General features: G+C 35.1%; 1 protein-coding gene across 8 annotated transcripts in view; it reads left to right on the top strand.

Annotated features, from left to right (window-relative positions):
• Positions 1 to 16,013, top strand: part of LOC129274915 (rac GTPase-activating protein 1-like) — a 30,789-nt gene extending 14,776 nt beyond the window's left edge. For 2 of the 8 annotated variants that reach the window (XM_064108334.1, XM_064108335.1), the window contains exons 10-19: positions 123 to 265; positions 914 to 1,039; positions 1,468 to 1,579; positions 2,058 to 2,163; positions 3,279 to 3,411; positions 5,543 to 5,669; positions 6,551 to 6,668; positions 7,370 to 7,414; positions 9,589 to 9,663; positions 12,623 to 16,013. In XM_064108334.1, coding sequence (XP_063964404.1) covers positions 123 to 265; positions 914 to 1,039; positions 1,468 to 1,579; positions 2,058 to 2,163; positions 3,279 to 3,411; positions 5,543 to 5,669; positions 6,551 to 6,668; positions 7,370 to 7,414; positions 9,589 to 9,663; positions 12,623 to 12,689 — 1,052 coding nt within the window. In that variant the 3' untranslated portion in view covers positions 12,690 to 16,013. The remainder of the gene's footprint in view (positions 1 to 122; positions 266 to 913; positions 1,040 to 1,467; positions 1,580 to 2,057; positions 2,164 to 3,278; positions 3,412 to 5,542; positions 5,670 to 6,550; positions 6,669 to 7,369; positions 7,415 to 9,588; positions 9,664 to 12,622) is intronic. The other 6 variants (XM_064108339.1, XM_064108340.1, XM_064108336.1 and 3 more) reach the window with 3 other exon arrangements.
• The last annotated feature ends 3,653 nt before the right edge of the window (positions 16,014 to 19,666 follow it).

A 19,666-nucleotide genomic window follows, 5' to 3' on the forward strand; every position in this document is an offset into this window, starting at 1 on the left:
TTTAATTGGGTAAACTACATTGTAGATTTTGATGGAAAACATGAATTTAATTGAGATTGAAAACTTTGAATTTAGTCTAAATAAATCCATTTATCTCAATTTTTATCATTTGTTTCTTCCAGATTGCAGATTAGTCTGTCATCCAGACTGCAAAGATAATGCCTCCTTACCATGCGTGCCAACAGCAGGAACACCAAACAAGGCTAGGGCGTCAGCTCTCGATGAGTTCACACCGGAAAATCCTCCATACGTCCCTTCGCTAGTGGTAGGTTACATCTATACTTCAATCGTTTATAGATGTTCCCTCCTTTCTTTTCTTCTAGATCTCTGTGTTTGTCATTTTACTTGTGAATTGTATATATCATCACCATTTTTTTTTTTCAATCAGTATTTTCTCTCTTCTGAAGTGTTACAGACTCTCGTTCCTTTTTGACACTCCATCCTTCCACATATGTTTGTCTTGATCGAGCATCCTCCTACTTTAAACCAACCCTACTTCTTTCCTTCTTTACTGTATCTTTTCATGTAATCTTTGTTCTTTTACTCTAAATCCATCCACTGCCAACTTCCGCACTCTTTTCACAGGAACATTGTCTATTTCTTAATGATTTCCAACTATTTTCGTGATAGCAACAGAGGAGCCGAGAGGGTTGCACATAAAAAGACGGGTTTCTTCCATTCTGTTTTTTCATATACCACTTACTTTTCTTTTTACCATGATGGAACAGTTTAGATCTACTGTATAGTAATGTTGTACATTATTGAATTTGTATAAAACCTTATATTTTAATTATTTGCATTATATTTTCTCATTCTCTATCAGCAGATTCATTGTATAACTGGAATTGTTGCGTTTTTGTATAAAACTTTATATCTAATTATTTTCATAATATTTTCACTTTTTTATCCACAGATTCATTGCGTAAATGAAATTGAAATGAGAGGCCTGACAGAAGAGGGCATTTATCGCTTATCAGGCTCAGAAAGAGAGGTCAGGGAATTGACAGAGCGACTTAACATTAAGAACGACCCTCAACTTGTAAGTTTGTACTCAAACTGAGTGGTGACAGCATACGTACGTAGCTACTTAGGGATTTCAACAGGGTTTGAAAAAGGGTTGTAGGAAAGTCTATGTTGTCACAGAAAATTTGAACATGCTCAAAATTTTCTTATGTGAATCTATTTTGGGGGCAAATTGTTGATAGCATTTGCGAAACAGTCGAAAGCCTGTTGTATGTAAGACAGTGTCGCTGAAGTTTCTTGTTGATTGCTTTCCGTTGTACGAATATTGCTTTTTTTTCTACAACTCCTGTATTATCTGCAAACTGAATGCAATTTATCCAATATATTATATAACTATATATAAATCAAATGTTAAGCTATAGGGCCTTCATAATTATTCTAAAAAAAGTATAGGGCGTTCTCTCCTTGTTCTCTAATAATACTCTTCTTTGTTTTGCTATCTAGGAGAAGGTTAGAGACATCCACTCTGTCTCCGGTGCACTCAAGCAGTTCCTCCGCAATCTTCCCGAGCCTCTGGTCACCTTTGAACTCCACCAGGCTTTCATGAAGGCTGGAGGTTAGTTTTCAGTCGTTACCAGTATTGTTATAAGCTACTGAAATCGTGCGCTTTGATTGGCTGACAGCAAAGTTGCCTTATAATTCTGGCAGTGGTGATTGATAAGTGTAATGAGAGCACTGTGGGGTGTTTCATGAAAGTTTAACACTGACTAAATTGTAAGCTCAGAAAATTTCAGCGAAATCCTTGTCGTTGATTGGCTGATTAGCACTGGTGACGATGATATAGGGTGCTAAAAAGGGGTAACATGGCTGATTTTTTTACATCGGAACAGCACCAAATTTGAAATGAATGTGTTCCTGAGATGCATCCCGGAGTTGAGCTATTAGTAATTTGATTTTTATCATTTCTGTATACCAATTAGATTGGGTGTTGGTTCTAGGGAAGCCAATCTGTATTGTGCTTCCAACACTCAAACCAACATCAAACCTGAAGTCATCCTTTATCTCCTTGTTTGTGTTTTTTCTTTTTCCGTTAGAACTGAATGATATCGATGAGAGTACCACCGCTATGTACCAAGCCGTGAGTGAGCTACCACACCCGAACAGAGACACCATGGCGTACATCATAACACATCTTCAAAGGTAAGTTTGTATGCATTGTAAGTTTGGTGTCAAAGGCTGGTGCTAGTGTCAAAGGTATCGGTGTTTGTGAGAAAGCAACACTAGCCGTTATACTCCATACCCGAACAGAGACACCATGGCATATCTCATAAAACATCTTCAAAGGTCAGTACTAATGGATAGGGTTATATGCAATGTAAGTTTGGTGTCAAATGCTGGTGTTAGTGTAAAAGGTATTGGTGTTTGTGAGAAAGCAATGCTAGCCTTTATACTCCATACCCGAACAGAGACACCATGGCATATCTCATAAAACATCTTCAAAGGTCAGTACTAATGGATAGGGTTATATGCAATATAAGTTTGGTGTCAAATGCTGGTGTTAGTGTAAAAGGTATTGGTGTTTGTGAGAAAGCAATGCTAGCCTTTATACTCCATACCCAAACAGAGACACCATGGCGTATATCATAACACATCTTCAAAGGTCAGTACTAATGGAAAGCGTTATATACATTTCAAGTTTGGTGTCAAAGGCTGGTGCTAGTGTAAAAGGTATTGGTGATTTTGAGAAAGCAACACTAGCCTTTATACTCCATACCCGACTAGAGACACCATGGCATACCTCATAACACATCTTCAAGCAGTAATCCTTTAGGTCATGGTGTTAGTGTTGTAAGATGATGAGCACAAGTCATTACACCAAACTTAGGTGTTGGTGTTTAAATAAAAGTGAGTAATAATCCATTGGGGTTTCACAAGTTTGGTTTTCGAAACTGGTGTTGGATGTCGAGAGATGATAAGCACAAAGTAATACACCCAACTTAGGTGTTGATATTTTGAGAAAAGAAAGTTGTAATCCATAGAGTTATTTCAAGTTTAGTGTTGAAAACTGGTGCTGGTGTTGTGAGATGATGAGCACAAAACATTACATCAAACTTCTGTGTTGGTGTTATAACAATACAGGTACAAACACCAGCCACCAAACTGACCTTGAATTTTTTTTTTCTTGTGTGTTGATCGGAAACCTAAAATCGTATTCAATGGAGACATACAAGCCTACAAAATTATAATTTCACAGTCTTGACTGTAAGTCGGTATAGGTTCATTGTTTTAAAGACAACTACTTTTTTGTTTTTCAGAGTGTCTGAGAGTCCGGAGTGTAAGATGCCTGTTTCTAATCTGGCCAAGGTGTTTGGACCAACGATCATAGGGCATGGGTGCCCAGATCCAGATCCTATGCTGATGCTCAGTGACACCAGGACGCAACCATTGGTAGGTTACAATACCCCTTTTTGACCGAACTCCTAAGAGGGTTTTTAAATCCATGTGTTTCATGCATTGGTAATGCTTAATCGAGAAAAGGCTACATTTCAAGATCCTTCTCCCCTTCAAGGCTTGCACCTGCATATCTCACTGTACTGATTACACCCAAGTCAACTTCTGGCCCCTGTACACTTCGTTCATCAGCACATGCACACTTAACCCAGGGAGCTCCGGCCTGCGAAAGCCCAGGACTCGTCCATGTAATATTAGGCAGCGGGTACTCTCCCAAATGGGGTATAATGGGGTCGCAATAGCACTCTAAATAAAAGGGGGGAAAATAAATTATGCACTTACCTCGATTATATGGATGAAGGTCTATCGTGACACAGAATCCTGACATCAAGGCACAAACTGGACCCTCAAAAAAAATTCTGTCTCGTTCGTTCTCCTTCTTTCAAAATTGAAAACAAAATGGCCGATCGATACCGAAAACGAACACGAAATGGAAGTCTAACTTTTCCTTTTTTTGAGGGTCCAGTTTGTGCCTCGGTGTCAGGATTCTGTGTCACAATAGACTTTCATCCATATAATTGAGGTAAATGCATAATTTATTTTTTCCCCTTTTATTTAGAGTGCTATTACGACCCCATTCTACCCCATTTGGGAGAGTACCCATGTCTGCCTACATATTACACGGACGAGTCCTGGGCTCCGACCCGGAACGTGGGCCAGAGTTCCCTGGGTTAATGCAAACCTAGACCTTGTACCTGCATGAAATACGGTGATCGTGCCTTCTCTTTAATCGCACCCACTCTCTGGAATAGACTTCCAACCCAAATCCGTGATGTTCCTTCCGTTGAGGCCTTCGAAAGCAAACTAAAGACATTTTTGTTTTCTTCTTAGTTAGTTATTTATAATGTAGTAAATGTGAATATACGTATGTATTTTTTCCTGTACTTATTACTTCTATGTTTATATTTTAATGTATTACGTGAAATGTTGTATGTATGTTTTCATAATGCATTGTAAAGCCCATTGAAATGTCATTGTAATGCGCGATATAAATGTAACATATTCAGTGCATGTATGAAGAAAGCCTCCAATGATGAATGCACTCTTTACAGACCCTAACTCGACGCTTGTTCTTAAGATTAATGAGCAAAGAAATCCATATGAAGATTAACATAAACAGCTGTCTCATTAATTAAAAAAATATATATATGTGTCTCTTTGCGCTCTAAAGAGGTGGAATGATAAAGAAATTTATTTAAAGGTCAAGTCCACCTCAGAAAAATGTTGATATGAATCAATAGAGAAAAATCAGATAAGCACAATGCTAAAAATTTCAGCAAAATCGGATGTAAAATAAGAAAGTTATGACATTTCAATAAGTTTTGCTTATTTTTAACAAAAAAGTTATATGAACGAGCCAGTTACATCCAAATTAGTGAGTCGATGATGTCACTCACTCACTATTTCTTTTGTTTTTTATTGTTTGAATAATACAATATTTCAATTTTTACGAATTTGACGATTAGGACCTCATTGCCTGAACCACAAAATGTTAAAATAATGGAATTCTACGTGTTCAGGGAGGAATGAAACTTCATTTCACATGACAATGACGAGAAAATAAAAATATTTCATATTTCATATAATAAAATACAAAAGAAATAGTGAGTGAGTGATGTCATCGGTTCCCTCATTTACATACCGACCGGGATGCGCATATAACTGTTTTGTGAAATGAAGCGAAACTTTAAAATGTCATAACTTTCTTATTTTACATCCGATTTTGATGAAATTTTCAGTATTATGCTCGTTGAATTTTTCTCTTTTTATTCAAATCAAGCTTTTGTTGGGGTGGACTTGTCCTTTAAAAAAAAAAAACAATGTATGCAATATTAAACCTTAGTTATAAATGTCAACTAGGCATGCTGTGATAAAAGCATGCATTCATTATTCAACGCTTTCTCAATTTACCCACAATCATGTACGTGACATTATTTGGAAAGAATCATAATGGGTCGTTTACACAATAAATTTATTAAATTAAATTAAGTGGAGTATTATTTTTAAAAAAGGGAATTTTTTGACAGGATTAATCCTCTTTTTTCTCTCTCTCTCTCTATCTTTGAAGGTTGTTGAGAGGCTGATGTCACTCCCGGCTGATTTCTGGAAATCTTTCATCAACTTTGAGACCGACACAGAGAACTCTACCATCTACGCCAACCGTCACAGGACCCCTGGAACACCCGGCCAGCCAAGTAAGATATGGGCCCCTTCTTATAAAGAGTTATAATTGATCCGATCAGTTTATTTCCAATTCATCTAATGCCAATTCGTCCAATTGCCAACTCGTCTTGTGTCATTTGGTCTACCATCAGTTAGACTGGACTTTAAAACATTTTTAGCTAACATAAATAGATAGGATGTACACTTGATTTTCCAGTTGCATTTGATATATACCACAATTCTTAAGTTGTCTATTGTCTTGATGAGTATTTTATGTTACAGTGTAATACTTCATGTCTACATTTTAATAATTACAATACAACACATTGAGAAATTAGCACTATATAAAAATCATTGCATATCTTCAATTATATGACACCTAGATCGATCCTTGTGATTTGATTGGTTGTTTGATATCGTTCATTCAGCCAAATTTTGCAATGACGTCATCAACCGTGCAATTTTGGATCCATACGATTTTGTCCATTGCTCTCCCGCACCGAGACTGCAGCTCATGCACCAGCAATGCGCATGTTGTAATGACGTAACAATCAACAGACGGAACTTGCACTGCATGAGCATGTTTTGCATCGAAATTCATAGATTTCATATGGAAAAAAATAATTTTTTAGGTGTCATATAAACCAAATGAATGTTTTTTCATTCGTGCAATGGACAGGATACTTCATTCGGTGAAAGATGAAATAATGATCCATTCAACTCGGCTTTGCCTCGTTGAATGGATCATTTCATCTTTCACCTCATGAAGTATTCTATCCATTGCACGAATAAACATTCATTATTTGTATAATAGACAATGCCTAAAAGAAAATACAAGTAATATTTGTTTTGCTAATGATATTACAGCTAACCTAATTTTTTTTTCAATATTTTTTGTGTCCGTGCTTTATAGTTCACACCAGTATGCTTGGGCCAGTACGCACACCGGGCAAGACACCCGGGAAGACGCCCTCTAACAGCAGCCTTGGAAAGGCCAAGACATTCCTCGGCAAGTCCTCACTCACTCCAAGGTAAATATATTCCTGTATCGTGATATGAATGGTGGATGAGAATAATTATCTTGGTAATTGCAGCTTGTAATTATTGCTCTCATCATTACAATTTTTCAGCCATAGAGGGCGACATATCTCGAGAGTTTTTGTGAACAATTCCAAGTGTATTGTTGCGTAAACTGTAACTTTTTCCAGCAATAGTAACTACCATTTAATCCTTGATTTTCGATTGTGAGCCCTGTGAAACTTGTAGTTAAAATGGATTGCAGAAATGTCTGTTTGTCCAATTAACAAGAAAGCTTTATATTTTGTTTAAATTATGTTGTTGTTGTTTTTTTTTTCTTTCTTTTTATTTCGTTTGTACTGTTTTATTGTTATTCTTACATTTTAATAGTTTGTTTAATTTTTGGATCCAAGAAAGAGAGCGTCTGTGTTTGAAGTTACCTCAGCACTTGCATGACGTGTAACTGTATTGTTCGATTACGCGGAGTACTTCAGAGGAATAAATTGGGGTCTGTTTCATAAGATATGTTATCAACGGCAAGTATTAAAAATCTGTGAAAATCTCGCTCTCAGCCAATCAAATTAAATGATTTCAGTAGCTTATATCAGAAGCTTTTACTGCCATTGATAACAAGCTTTATGTAACAGGGCTCTGGCCTGTGTGTTGATTGTCCTATTGTAACATTGTGCGCTTTTATGTGTCATCCGAAACGCAGCATGAAGAAAACTACCGATAAGAAGTCTTCTAGCATCACATCAAGGTTGGTCTTGATTTACCACTAATAAACGATCGATCGTAGTTAATTGGTTGAATCAGTCCCAACGATCGATCTGTGTAGATTTCAGCATTATACAGATAAGATGTGATCTTTCTACGAAAATAGGCATTGTTTGTGTACAGACATGGAGACAGAATTTATTCAAAAGTTTCATTTGCAGAGAGAGAGAGAGAATATTGAGGAAAATATTGCAAATCTTTTGATTTTACAGTGTTTTTAGAAATTATTCATGCCTTATAGTAGAATAGATCATCTTTGCAATATATTCATTAGAAATTTGAAGCATTTAGAGAAAAGGAGGCTATAATCAGAAAAACTTTCATTAATTTTCACTGCAGCCATATTCAGCAATATAAATCATTCCCACCCAAAAGATCTAAAATTGAGACAACTACTAAGCAGTAAGTCAACAATATCCATCGATTATTCGGGGAACAAATCACCATTATTACTGTTGATGATAACCGAATTGACAAATTATGCAGAACTACGACTGTACATATATTTATCTTAATATATCTCATAAAAATATATTAAACTATTTATTACTAAGAGACTATAATCGGCAAGGAAAGGCTGTCTACTTCTGCAATAACTCTTCCCTTTCTCCCCCCCCCCCTTATGAAACGTCAATATACTAATATACCCTCAGTTATATAGTGGCTTATAAACATTTCTTCTTAGACTGTAATTTTCTGTTCAGAGTATTTGGCAGTCATTTACCATAAAATTACAGAAAGCTGGCATATTTTAATTTTTTTAGCAGATATACTGCAGCATGTTTGAATGTAAACTGTATTACCTTTTGTGTGTGTTTGTGTGTATTTCTATAATTTCAACCCCTTCCCCTGTCAGCGTTATTTGTAGTTGTATATATCCTATAATGTTTGTATCCTACATGTATATCGTATGTAAAGCCCCAGCACACTATGCGATCCAACCACTGCCAAATTTTTGAACGAATCCCATTTTGCATCAGTATTGAAAAGTTTCTCAAGTAAAATTGTTTTATTCTAAGCTCAGATTGATGTCAGCAAGACTCAAATTGTAAATTTTCTTTACTGCAAGCCTTGTGGTTGAAGTAAATTCCAAATCGGCTTCAAATCACATCCGATGCCAAGATCGCTATGACATCATTTACAATTTGGAATTGAATTCACTTTTATCCACTCAGGGATGCTCACAAAAGCCTGGAATTTCAATTTTAATAGCACTATTTGGAACTTTGGTTAAGATTTTTAATACAGGTTGGAATGTTCATAAAATAGGATGGGAAGCGGATTTGGTAGTGTGCGGCAGGCTTAACCCTAAAATGGCCGGGGGGGTTGAATCAACCCCCCCCCCTCAACATTTTCTGCGATCATTCCGCCGCGCGAAATATTTTGACTGCGCCACTCACAGAGTTTATACTTTTAAGTCTCGCGCATCTTTTGAGACCAAATTTACGACGCCCGGGTACGCGGTTCCGAAATTACGCAACATTTTGTAAGTGCATGTCAGACCAATAATTGTTCCAAAACGTGATTTTGTGTACAAAGTCAATGCAAATTCAGTTTTCTCATCTTATTCATAAAGATATGGTTATTTTTACTTTAAACAGCTGAAAGCAATTGATTTTTGCATAATTATGTTTCAAAAAGGTTGTGCAATAAATCTGGTGAAAAAAACAAAGAAAAACAAAAGGTTGAAAAACAAAGAAATACATAAGAAATTCATTAAACAATAAAATACATAAGAAATTGATTTCCAAACCGAAGTTTTTTTCAATTGCCATTGTTAAGAATGCTACAAAGAATATTTTTACCAAAAATTAGCATTCTAGGAGCTTTATTTAGTGAATTAGAGCAAAAAGTATGATTTATGCATAAATTAGCATAATTAATTCATATAAAATAAAATCTCATTATTTTGGAAAATTTTACCATACAGCCTTGTAGATTACATCGCACACTACCAGCGTGCAAATTTTTGCGGCGCTCGCGCGATCGGCGGCCGAGATCTCAGGGGGGGGTTGAATCAACCCCCCCCCCCCCCCCCCCCCCCCCGGCCACAGAACAGCCAAAAAAGCCCGGCGTAGTTAGGGTTAAGATGTTTTGTAATCCCTTCTTTGTCCTTTGTTTCATTCCCGTCCCCCACCCCCCTCGCTTTCCTGTCAGTCTGAAGAAAACCTCGTCTTCCAAAATGAGCGTCAATACTAGCTCTGCCAAAAAGTCGATTGGTGGGATAACAAGGTTGGTCAGTAGCAAGGGGTAGTTCACATGTGGTTTGCTTGTAATCCATAATCCAGCAGGATTACGTATAGAACCAACATGAAGCCCCCATGCATTTGTTGATGAAATATGTGAACTCCCCCCATATGATCTGGATGTACTGTGTCGAGCTAACAAACAACATGTCGTTGCCTGCCATTCTTTAAAAATTTCTTGGGTCAGCTGTATCTATGTATCCAGGCAGGATTAACTTTGTTCATCATTGATACTTTAACTCTTTCACACATACATGTAGTATTTGTGCAAATTGTTTCTGTTTTTTTTTTTTTGTGTGTGTGTATTTGTAATCCTTCATTGTATTTGTGTAAATCGTTTGTTTTATGTGTGTATTTTTTTTAATCCTTTAATGTTGTATATTTCTTTTATTTTTGTATTATTGTATGTTTATGAAGCTTTCTGTCCTTTAATCGTTTTGTACACAATTTCTGAGCTGCCAATCATCTAATGTACTCAATACTTATATAATATATTTACAATTTATGTATTAATGCAGCCATAGATAAATTGGTTACAGAAATGATAATAACCATTATCCTTTCACTCCTACAGGTGGAATTAATACGTCTAATACCTCACTATTTTTATTTTTACATTCATCATGGCTAATTATCCATTCCTTTTGGCTGAGTAGCCTATCCTTTTCTTTTTTCTTTTTTCTTTTTTTTTTTTTACAAACAAGGCAAAACAATTTGATATACTTCAAAGAAATATTTACAAGATTTAATTGACACACTTAGAAGAAAATTGGTGATCATAACACCCTAAAAAGCAATCAGATTGTTCACAGATTAATGATATTTATGAATATCTAAACACGTGTTACAGTATTTTCACATTTCCAATTCTTTTTCTCTTCCCCCACAGACTTGTATTGATGATAATCATAATTCCTCCTATTATATGTTCATTTCACTCATTTAATACCGGCCATCTCATTTACATTGTTTATTTCATTTGGTGCCATTGTGTCTTTTCTTTCATGACATCAACTCAGCTTTGGGAGTAAATCATCTAGAAGCTCTATGAGATACACCCCAAGGTCCGTTCTTTGTCTAGAAGTGTTTGTGGTGTATGCTAAACTTGCAGTGAAAGGGGGGCATATGTTTTGTTATTTATTGCATGTGCTTTCTCCAGACCTTCTTGCTGGAATATATGATTTGCAATTGGTTGTGTGTATATTTTCTCTTTTTTCTTTTCTTTTTTTTTGTAACACCCCACCCCTCTTCCCTTGGTGGGCACTTCACTAGTTGGGAAGAGTCACTCTATAAATAATATAAAACTGCATCTATTTTGGGTGAATGTTTATCTGTATGTTGGGTCAATTTATAAATTAATCAACTACCCCACCCCAAAAAGAAGATTGATGAACATCGGTACATAAATGATAATGGAAAATTAGCTTTAAAAATTAGCTGAAAATATGACACTCTTTAAGATAGTTTGTTCAAATCAAGAAACATTAAAGTTACTTGAAAGTTGAAATTAGTGCATTTTTTCTAATGATGTATCATCGGTCAGTTTGGTTCTCTTTGTGTGAGTGTAGCATCATGCTTTTATCATTTAAATGACTTTTGCACTTTTTATTCCTCGTCTGTTTTCACAACAGCGAGTTTTCGCAAATTGCGACGGACAGATTCTCCAATGTAGAAAGTCTATTCAAAATGCTCGTCAAATCACAATGAACAGTTGAGAGGTCTTTGTCGAAAATTGGTGAACCGGGACAGCTGATCGTCGTAAGATTCTGAGTTGACGAAAAATTGCAAATATATCTTGTTTGTCCCAAGTCTAGGACGAAACTGTAGTTGTTTTGATTCACCGATTTTCAACAAAGAATGCTCTGTCGTGAATGAAGGGCTTTTGTTGTAGAATTAGTCCCCATCGTGATTGCAAAAACTCTGTTATTTGACCCTCCAATACACATACCCGGGGAGCGTTTCATGAAGGACTTAATTGTCAGACGTTTTATCCGAAAAATCCTGTTTTATCTGACAGTTATCATATTAACGGTGCTTCTCAGCCAATAAGAATCAAGGAGAGATATCAGATCGGACAACTTGTCAGACAAAAATGTTGATGAACCCCTCCCATGCTCTCTCCTTTTTTATTATCCTTATTCATTTTGTTTGTTTGTTTGATCATTTATTTTCCATAATCATATAAAAACAGTTCATTACAATACAAATTAAATACATAAAATAATATACATTCATAAAAGTAAAATACATAAAAACAGTTAATACAGAATGCCTTTCAATGAAAACAAGAAAGGGTAATACATGCTAAATCATTTGAAAATGAAAAAAAGGGAAACTTAAATAAGGCCATGTGGCCCTGTAAAATAAGTCCCTTATATCTATATCTAATACAATAAAATATATTATGTGTTACTGAAAGACATGTTTACAAAAAAAGAAACAAAATATGAAATGTGTCAGAGGAACATGGACAAAAAAATATATAATTGATTGTTTTTTGTGATGTTTCACTCTTTTCCTTTTCACAACTTTAGCAATTAGCATGTTGTATCTCTGTGTTTACATTAATGAACATGTAAACAATTTAACTGGGAAATCTTTTTCACATATATCTCTAGCAATCTTGGCTTCTTTGGGTTTTTTCTTTATTCATTTTGCAGTAGTTTTCTAGATTATGAATGTGTGGTTCTCTAAAAACTGTCAGTTCGCCATATTTCATGATACACACATACAGTGTACTTTTATAATATGTGCATGTAATATGGACACAAACAGATGGTTATTCCTGAATATAAGGTAACTTTCTGGTTTCAGCAGGTAACAGAACGTAAGACTCATCTGACATATCTCTTCATTATCAAGTCATTTTGTGAATGATAAATTCACAATATATCTGTGGCAGATTTTTAAAAGGCTTCTTGTATGTCCTACTGTTTCTCCTTCAGGTTTGGCAGCAAGAGTGAACGCAGCAAGAAGGGCACTCATTTCTTCGCTTCTCCGACACTCCGCTAGACCATCAACAAGTTATCGAGGTAATCCGGCACAACGCAACCTTGGACCTTCCGCAGCATTTTATGATGGTGGCCTCAGCAGTAAAGAATGATTACAGAATGGCTGACGCAGCTATAGTTACATAGAGAGATCATTTTGCTATCAGATTATAACTCAGAAATGGTCTGTTGAAGATTTTATTTTATTTTGATTACTTGCTTTATAGTTATAGTTATATCTTGTGACAATGAACGACAAACACTACAAAATTAAGGAAAGGCTATTGTTGATATTCAAGATTATATCCTACACATACTCAGAATGTTTTTGGACTGATTGATGAAAAGCGGATTTGCCGATCAAGCCTAAGTTTGTATCTTTAATCAAGTTTGTTGCACTGTAATAACATACCTATTATCACTTAAATGCATGAAAACATTCCTCATGTGCATGATTTAAGCAAAACACGGCTATGAAAACTCACGTACTTCTGTTATCGGAATGTTAAGATGTGAGTTGTGCTTTATTTCAGTGAATAAGATTTTATACAAGGTCATGTTAATTGCATTTCTTTTTCATGCACCTTTCATCTTGTATGTTAACATTTTTCAAAGGTAACAAAGACCTGTCAGCAGTATTACATGTATCTCACAAATTGATTTTGACAATTCAAAGGTGGATTAATCATTTAACAATCAAAGAATATTTGGTGAATTTTGTTATACGGCACTGATTTCCTCAGAACATTTTGCAATTTTTTTTCGGTTTTCTGGTTACGAACATTCTTATTTGAATAACGAGGGAGTACTCAAACCTGACCCACAGAGTTGAATCCAACTTCATATAATGTACTCATTATTGGTGATTCTCAAGAATTCATAACTAAAACTACAAAAACCATGCCACCAGCATTTCATGTTTGATATACCAGTACTCATTAAAAAAAAGATTAAACGTTTGCATGGGAGAAAGAATAGATAGAATTGTATATTTAGCTAGGCTGTGCAATATAAAGAAGAAAAGAAGTCTCATTCCGGCTGGTATACATCAAAGTTGGAGGATCATTTTGTTTATTATTCATTTCTTTGTTTTATTTATGTAGTTGTATTTCTTGTTTATAAATATATTTGAAAACTCATGAATTGTTTGCATAACATATGTACATAGAAAGGGCATAGCTGCCTCACAGTAAAGACATAAAATAAACATGTATGTATTTCAGTATTGTTAATTATTTCTAACAACCTTTTTTTTCTCTCATCTGTGGCAGCTATTTGTAATATAATGTATATACATATATGTATCATTTTAGAGTACTGTAAAAGAGAGGGGAAAATGTATTATTAATGTACACTTTAGAGTCTGCATACATGCACATATACATAAAGTCAACCTTCTTCAAGTCAAGTCATTACTAAAGCATACATGTATTTCCTGACCAGAGGCCCTTTTCATAAAAACTTACAATCAAACTTAGTCTTTATTTGTTTGGAACTTCCATAAAAACCTTGATTTTGATTGGCTGCTGAGCCCTGTTAATGTGGAAGTTACCATAATTGTATTCCTTTCTGAAACTGACCCCAATAGTAAAAATACACTACTTCTCATTAATATTTATGTCTCTAAATAATCTGGCATTTTGAAGAATATTTTAGGACTATCTTCCTTCCTTTTGTATTCTTATTTTTCGACAGTGCTTTTGATATCAAAGGAGTTTGTAAAGAACAAGTATACCATCATTTTATATATTTGGATGAAATTATATCACTTTTTTGTATAGGGCCGAGTGGTTTAGGCCAAATGTGTAGATAGAAAATAGAGTCGTGCATGACTGTACAAACGGCGTTTTGAAGAAGTACAAGAATGAATTCATGTACTAGCTGCTCGTGCATGCAAGATTTTTAAAAGTTACTCGACAACCGTTGCATTATCGGTATTTCTCTGTTCAGGCACATTGAATCAAACAGGATTTTCATTCTTTTTATGCAAGCATTGATGAAGAAGTTATTTCGTATCAATGTTATTTAGGGGTGAGGATTCTGTTCGCCATAAATTATTTGTAAATTGATGTAATGTCCCATATCCATAATGACATTCTAGCGTTCAAATACTTGTACTAACAATTATTTGTTCACTGTCACAACTTTATCAGCAATTTGACCATCGTCAATAATATAATATAATAATAATCCGTTTTTTATATAGCGCTTAATACATCGGAACGACGTGTCTAAGCGCTTTACAGATATATTATTACCCCGGTCATCGGATTCAATCAGTCATTCCCGCTTTTTAGTTAGTCAAAGCATCCTCAATTGCACATTGTTTCAAAGTTGCCAGCATTTCAGTATTGCAGTATTTCATCAAACATCCGGACTGGAAATTGAATTTAATCATATCTTGCACTGTGTACAAAAGCAAAATGTACTGGAATAGTATCTTTACTTATTATCTGTAAATAATGTACATATTTTCCCACTATCTGTAAACATGTATAGACTTTGCAGTATTTAATATTTTCCATTTCCATTTAACATAATCAGAAGCTTGCCAAAAATGTCCAAACATCACTTCACAGAGCTTCACGCATTCGTCGGGTGAAACAATAATGAATAAGGTTGAGTAACATGGTGGGTTATGTTTATTATTATTATCTCTTGGATTCTTCTAATTATATTTAGTGACATGTTCATTGGCTGGTATCATCATCTAATCATTGCAAAATTATATAATCTGTAATATAATTCTTGAAAGCTTTTGTATATGACATTTACATGCTTGGACCAAATTTATCTTTTTTTTTAATGATGCACTTTCATATGTAATCATTGGCTCTTGATAGCCTTCAAATTGGCAACTAACGATACCATACAAAAGTTATCTGCTGCTTAGTGTAATATATGTCTTGCTTTTTTTTTATACAACTGAATGTGAATGATAGTATGTTTCATCATTGCTGACTCTATGTAATTACAAATGTATATCTTATAAAGAGTATGTAATCAATTAGGGGAAGGCCCAAAGCAGCTATCTGGTTCCGCTAACACAAAATTTATAGACTGATTGTAGGCATTTTATATTTGATTGCATTGATCTTCATGTGCATTCTAATTTATAAGTTGTTTTATGATCAGTATAAGCTTTTTGTTAAGGACAAGAACAAAGCATGGAATTTGGCTCACAGGGCTAAAAGCAAATAGCCCTGGTTGCATTATCTGTTTTAGGGGTATGATTCTGACAACATATCTAAATGCGTTATACGTTGTAGTCATGTTTTTGTTTTGTTGTAGAATAAATCTAGATTTCTTTGCTTGCTTTGAAGGCAAAGGAGTCAGAAAAGCGGAATGAATTTGTATTTTGTTATTTATAGGGTTGTGCGTATCAGGGACTCTCAATTATATCATTACACGATACAGGAGTTTGAGTACTGGGCCCGGTCTTACAAAGAGTTACGATTGATCCAATCAATCTCAACTGTATGGAAATCCATCCAAACCATAATTGTTTCTACAGGAAAATTGCACAATCTCCTTCATTAAAAAAAGATGATCACACTGAATCTTCACGAAAATGATGAATGTATGAAAATGCATCATATCTAGAAGATATTTTGAACAAATTTGCATTTTGAATGTTGACGTTGCTGGCCGTCCATAGTTGTGATTGATCGGATCAATCGCATCTCTTTGTATGATGGGGCCTGGGCCGTCCATCATGTTGCCAATGTATTATGATGCACTGTATGAGTATATTGACATCTTTATTGTCATATGAAATTAGATATAAAAGTGAGCTAAATAATTTGAATAGTTGACAAGAAATTTGCATAATGCGGATGTGGCGCATCAGTCATATATCGGCGTAACGAAAGACGGTTCTTGCAAAGTCTCTTTCATGCATTCAGCCCCTGGGCCTCCTCTTACAAAGAGTTACGATTGATCTCAAACACTGGAAAGCCGGTGACTGCAGCATATAGAATGCATGCATCTGTTCAAAGTTATTTTCTAAATCTGATGTGTACTTAACATGCATCATGGTCGTTCAACAAACCTGTTGATTTCCTGTATGAAGAACATTGATGGATTTCCTATAGTTGTGATTGATTGGATCAATTGCAATTCATTTGTAAGACCGGGTCCTTGAAGTGATGCGAGTCTCTTGTCACAGCTAGAATGCTTTATAAAATGGTGATATGGATCCTAATCCATTGATTGGCTGAAAATCTATCACATGACCTGTCGTTTATTTGACCTATCGGGAAACATTGGCTAATGACTGACCAGTACTAATGACAAGTTCTGCTGACCAGACATGGGCCCTGTCTTACAAAGAGTTATCATTGATCCAATCAACCACAAGTATGGAAAGCCAGAAACGTCAACATCTAAAATAAATGTTTGTTCAAAATATTTTCTAGATATGATGCATCTTCATAACATTCATAGTTTTCTTGAAAATTTAGTGTGCTTCTCTTGGTTTACAATGGATATTGTGCAAATTTCCTGAAGAAAAAATTATGATGCTGATGGATTTCCGTATACTAGAGATTGATCGGATCGGTGACAACTCTTAGTAAGACGGGGGCCATGGTGTTGAGATCAGGAAGTTTCAAGCAAGTAACAAGGATCCATATCGGTGACGCAATATTTGCTCCAGCGACAATTGCTCCGGGCTTTATTTCGTCTAAAGGCGACCGCACACCTTACGACTGTTCGCGATCCGATTTTGGAACAAATCGCATTTTGCTCATTTTCTGAAGATGTGAATGGAACATATCATTTTATCTGAGGTTTAAATTAATTGAAAGAATAATATTATAACCATTTTGAAAGTTTGCAAGCCTTTATTTTGGAGTAAAGGCCAAATTAGTTTCAAATCGTAGTCAATCGTAGGACTGCTATGACGTCATTACGACTAGATATTAAATTCGCTTTTATTTTAAGAAGGGTGGTACCATAGTCACAGATTTGATTATAGGTATTCGTACGATGATTTAGAACATTGCACAGTAAGATATTCCAAGTCTCAATATTAGCATCAAATTCTACTACATTTTATTCTGAAATCGGGTCGCAGACCAGTCGTAAGGTGTGCGGTCGCCTTAAGATATACATTAGGGTTAGGGATTGCAATAGGGTGTTGTGTTAGGGGTAGATTTAGGATAGGGTAGAGTGTTAAAATCAAGGGTTGAAGTTGGCAATTCTGTTCGAGTGGAATTTACAGCGCAGCAATTGTCGCCGGAGCAAATGTCCTGGAACCTCCATCTCATAAAACACACAATACACATTATTGGAATAATTCGCACACTTGTTTACCTTCCCCAATGCCCTCGGCTGTGTCTCGGGCATCTTACAACATTTTCCAAAGTTACTCATGCCATATTATTTATATAATGATTAACATATCAATCCATACTACATCTTACACACCTCAAAAAATTGAAATCACAAAACCAATGCATTATACTGTACATCATACTGTTTTATTTGTTTCCAGTGAAAACATAGTAATTATGAAGAACATATCAGTTACAAGATTTGTTTCAAGCAAGGGCGACCTGATTGTTCACAAAAAATAATACGATCGGGCAATATCCAGCGAGCATACGCTGTAGAACATCGGTATACATGAACATATCGTTGATAGGCTTTTAAAACCTTTTATTTCAAAAATTCAAAAGTTTGAGGAAAGCTTATAAAAGAACAATATTTGAGAGTTACAGGTGATTATGCCTCAGTCGAATCTCTTTCAAACATGTTTATAACACATTTTGCATACAAGTATTCTTGGTCTGTTTTCATAAAGACTAATTATTATAACAAAATTCACAATGTTTAAAACAAGATTACTATCAGCCAATCAAATTGAATGATTTCAGTAGCTTTTAACTGTTACTAAAAATGTTGTTATAACAAGTGTTATGAAACAGTCCCGTAGTCTGAAATGATGGTTCAAATTAGGCAATTATTTGACTTATGCAAGGTCGACTTACGCAGAGTCATCTACTGTGTGAAAATGATAGCAACCTCATATTGTCTTCAAACAGGGATTCTCCTAATTCCTGTACATAACTTTACTACATTAGAGATTCTTCAAGATTATTTGACTTTAATATGCAAGGTTGACTTTGGCATTATTTATTGTATGACAGTCGTGGCAAATTCGTATTGTCTGAAAACAGTCTCCTAATACATGGAGAGAACTCTTTACAATGATGCCACTTCATAAAATAGAGATTCTCTACAGCTGTCCTAAAAACATTAATTTCAATTAAAAGGTTTTAATAACCCACCAACATAAAGGCTAACATATCATAGAAACCAACTACAAAGTTGCAAATTGTTTTGATTCGTATGTAAGGTAATTAGTCCAGGATTTCTTGATAAACAAGCAGCTCTTACACGAAGATGCTTTCATAATTAAGGTCAACCATTCTTGAATGGTACAGTAACAAGCACGGGAGAATAACAAGAAACTCATTAATGCTTCGGGGTACGTAGTCGCATGAAAAACAACATCTTGATGGCATGGCGAAAGCCAATTATGAAAATTACTCTCTGAAATGATTTTAACAAAATGCAGCAGTTACATTAATGTGTGACCTGTATTGAAATCAAATTTGATAGAAAATGTAGGTCAAGGGTTCGGTTTCAGATCAAAATGTAAGAGAATTACATTCTGGTGCCCAACTGCATTGTACATGTGAAACTGCAGTGCTCATACATTGTAACATTTTGTTTCGAATATATAAAATACAGTGTACCATTATATTTGGATCTCTTCAAATCACAGACATATGTGAGCAAAAGTACTTATCCATATGAATAACATGTGCTCATTATTTACTATAATAATAGATGTTTCTTTTCTGGTGACATAATGTAAAGCAAAGTATTGCATTGATTACAATCTAGGCTGATAATATCAAATCCTTTGTAGTATTAAAACTTGTTAATTGCAATAGTTGATTTGATAACTAGGTGGCTTATAAAAGTACA

Source organism: Lytechinus pictus, chromosome 13 (genome assembly GCF_037042905.1).
Source record: "Lytechinus pictus isolate F3 Inbred chromosome 13, Lp3.0, whole genome shotgun sequence".
Classification (NCBI taxonomy): Eukaryota; Metazoa; Echinodermata; class Echinoidea; order Temnopleuroida; family Toxopneustidae; genus Lytechinus; species Lytechinus pictus.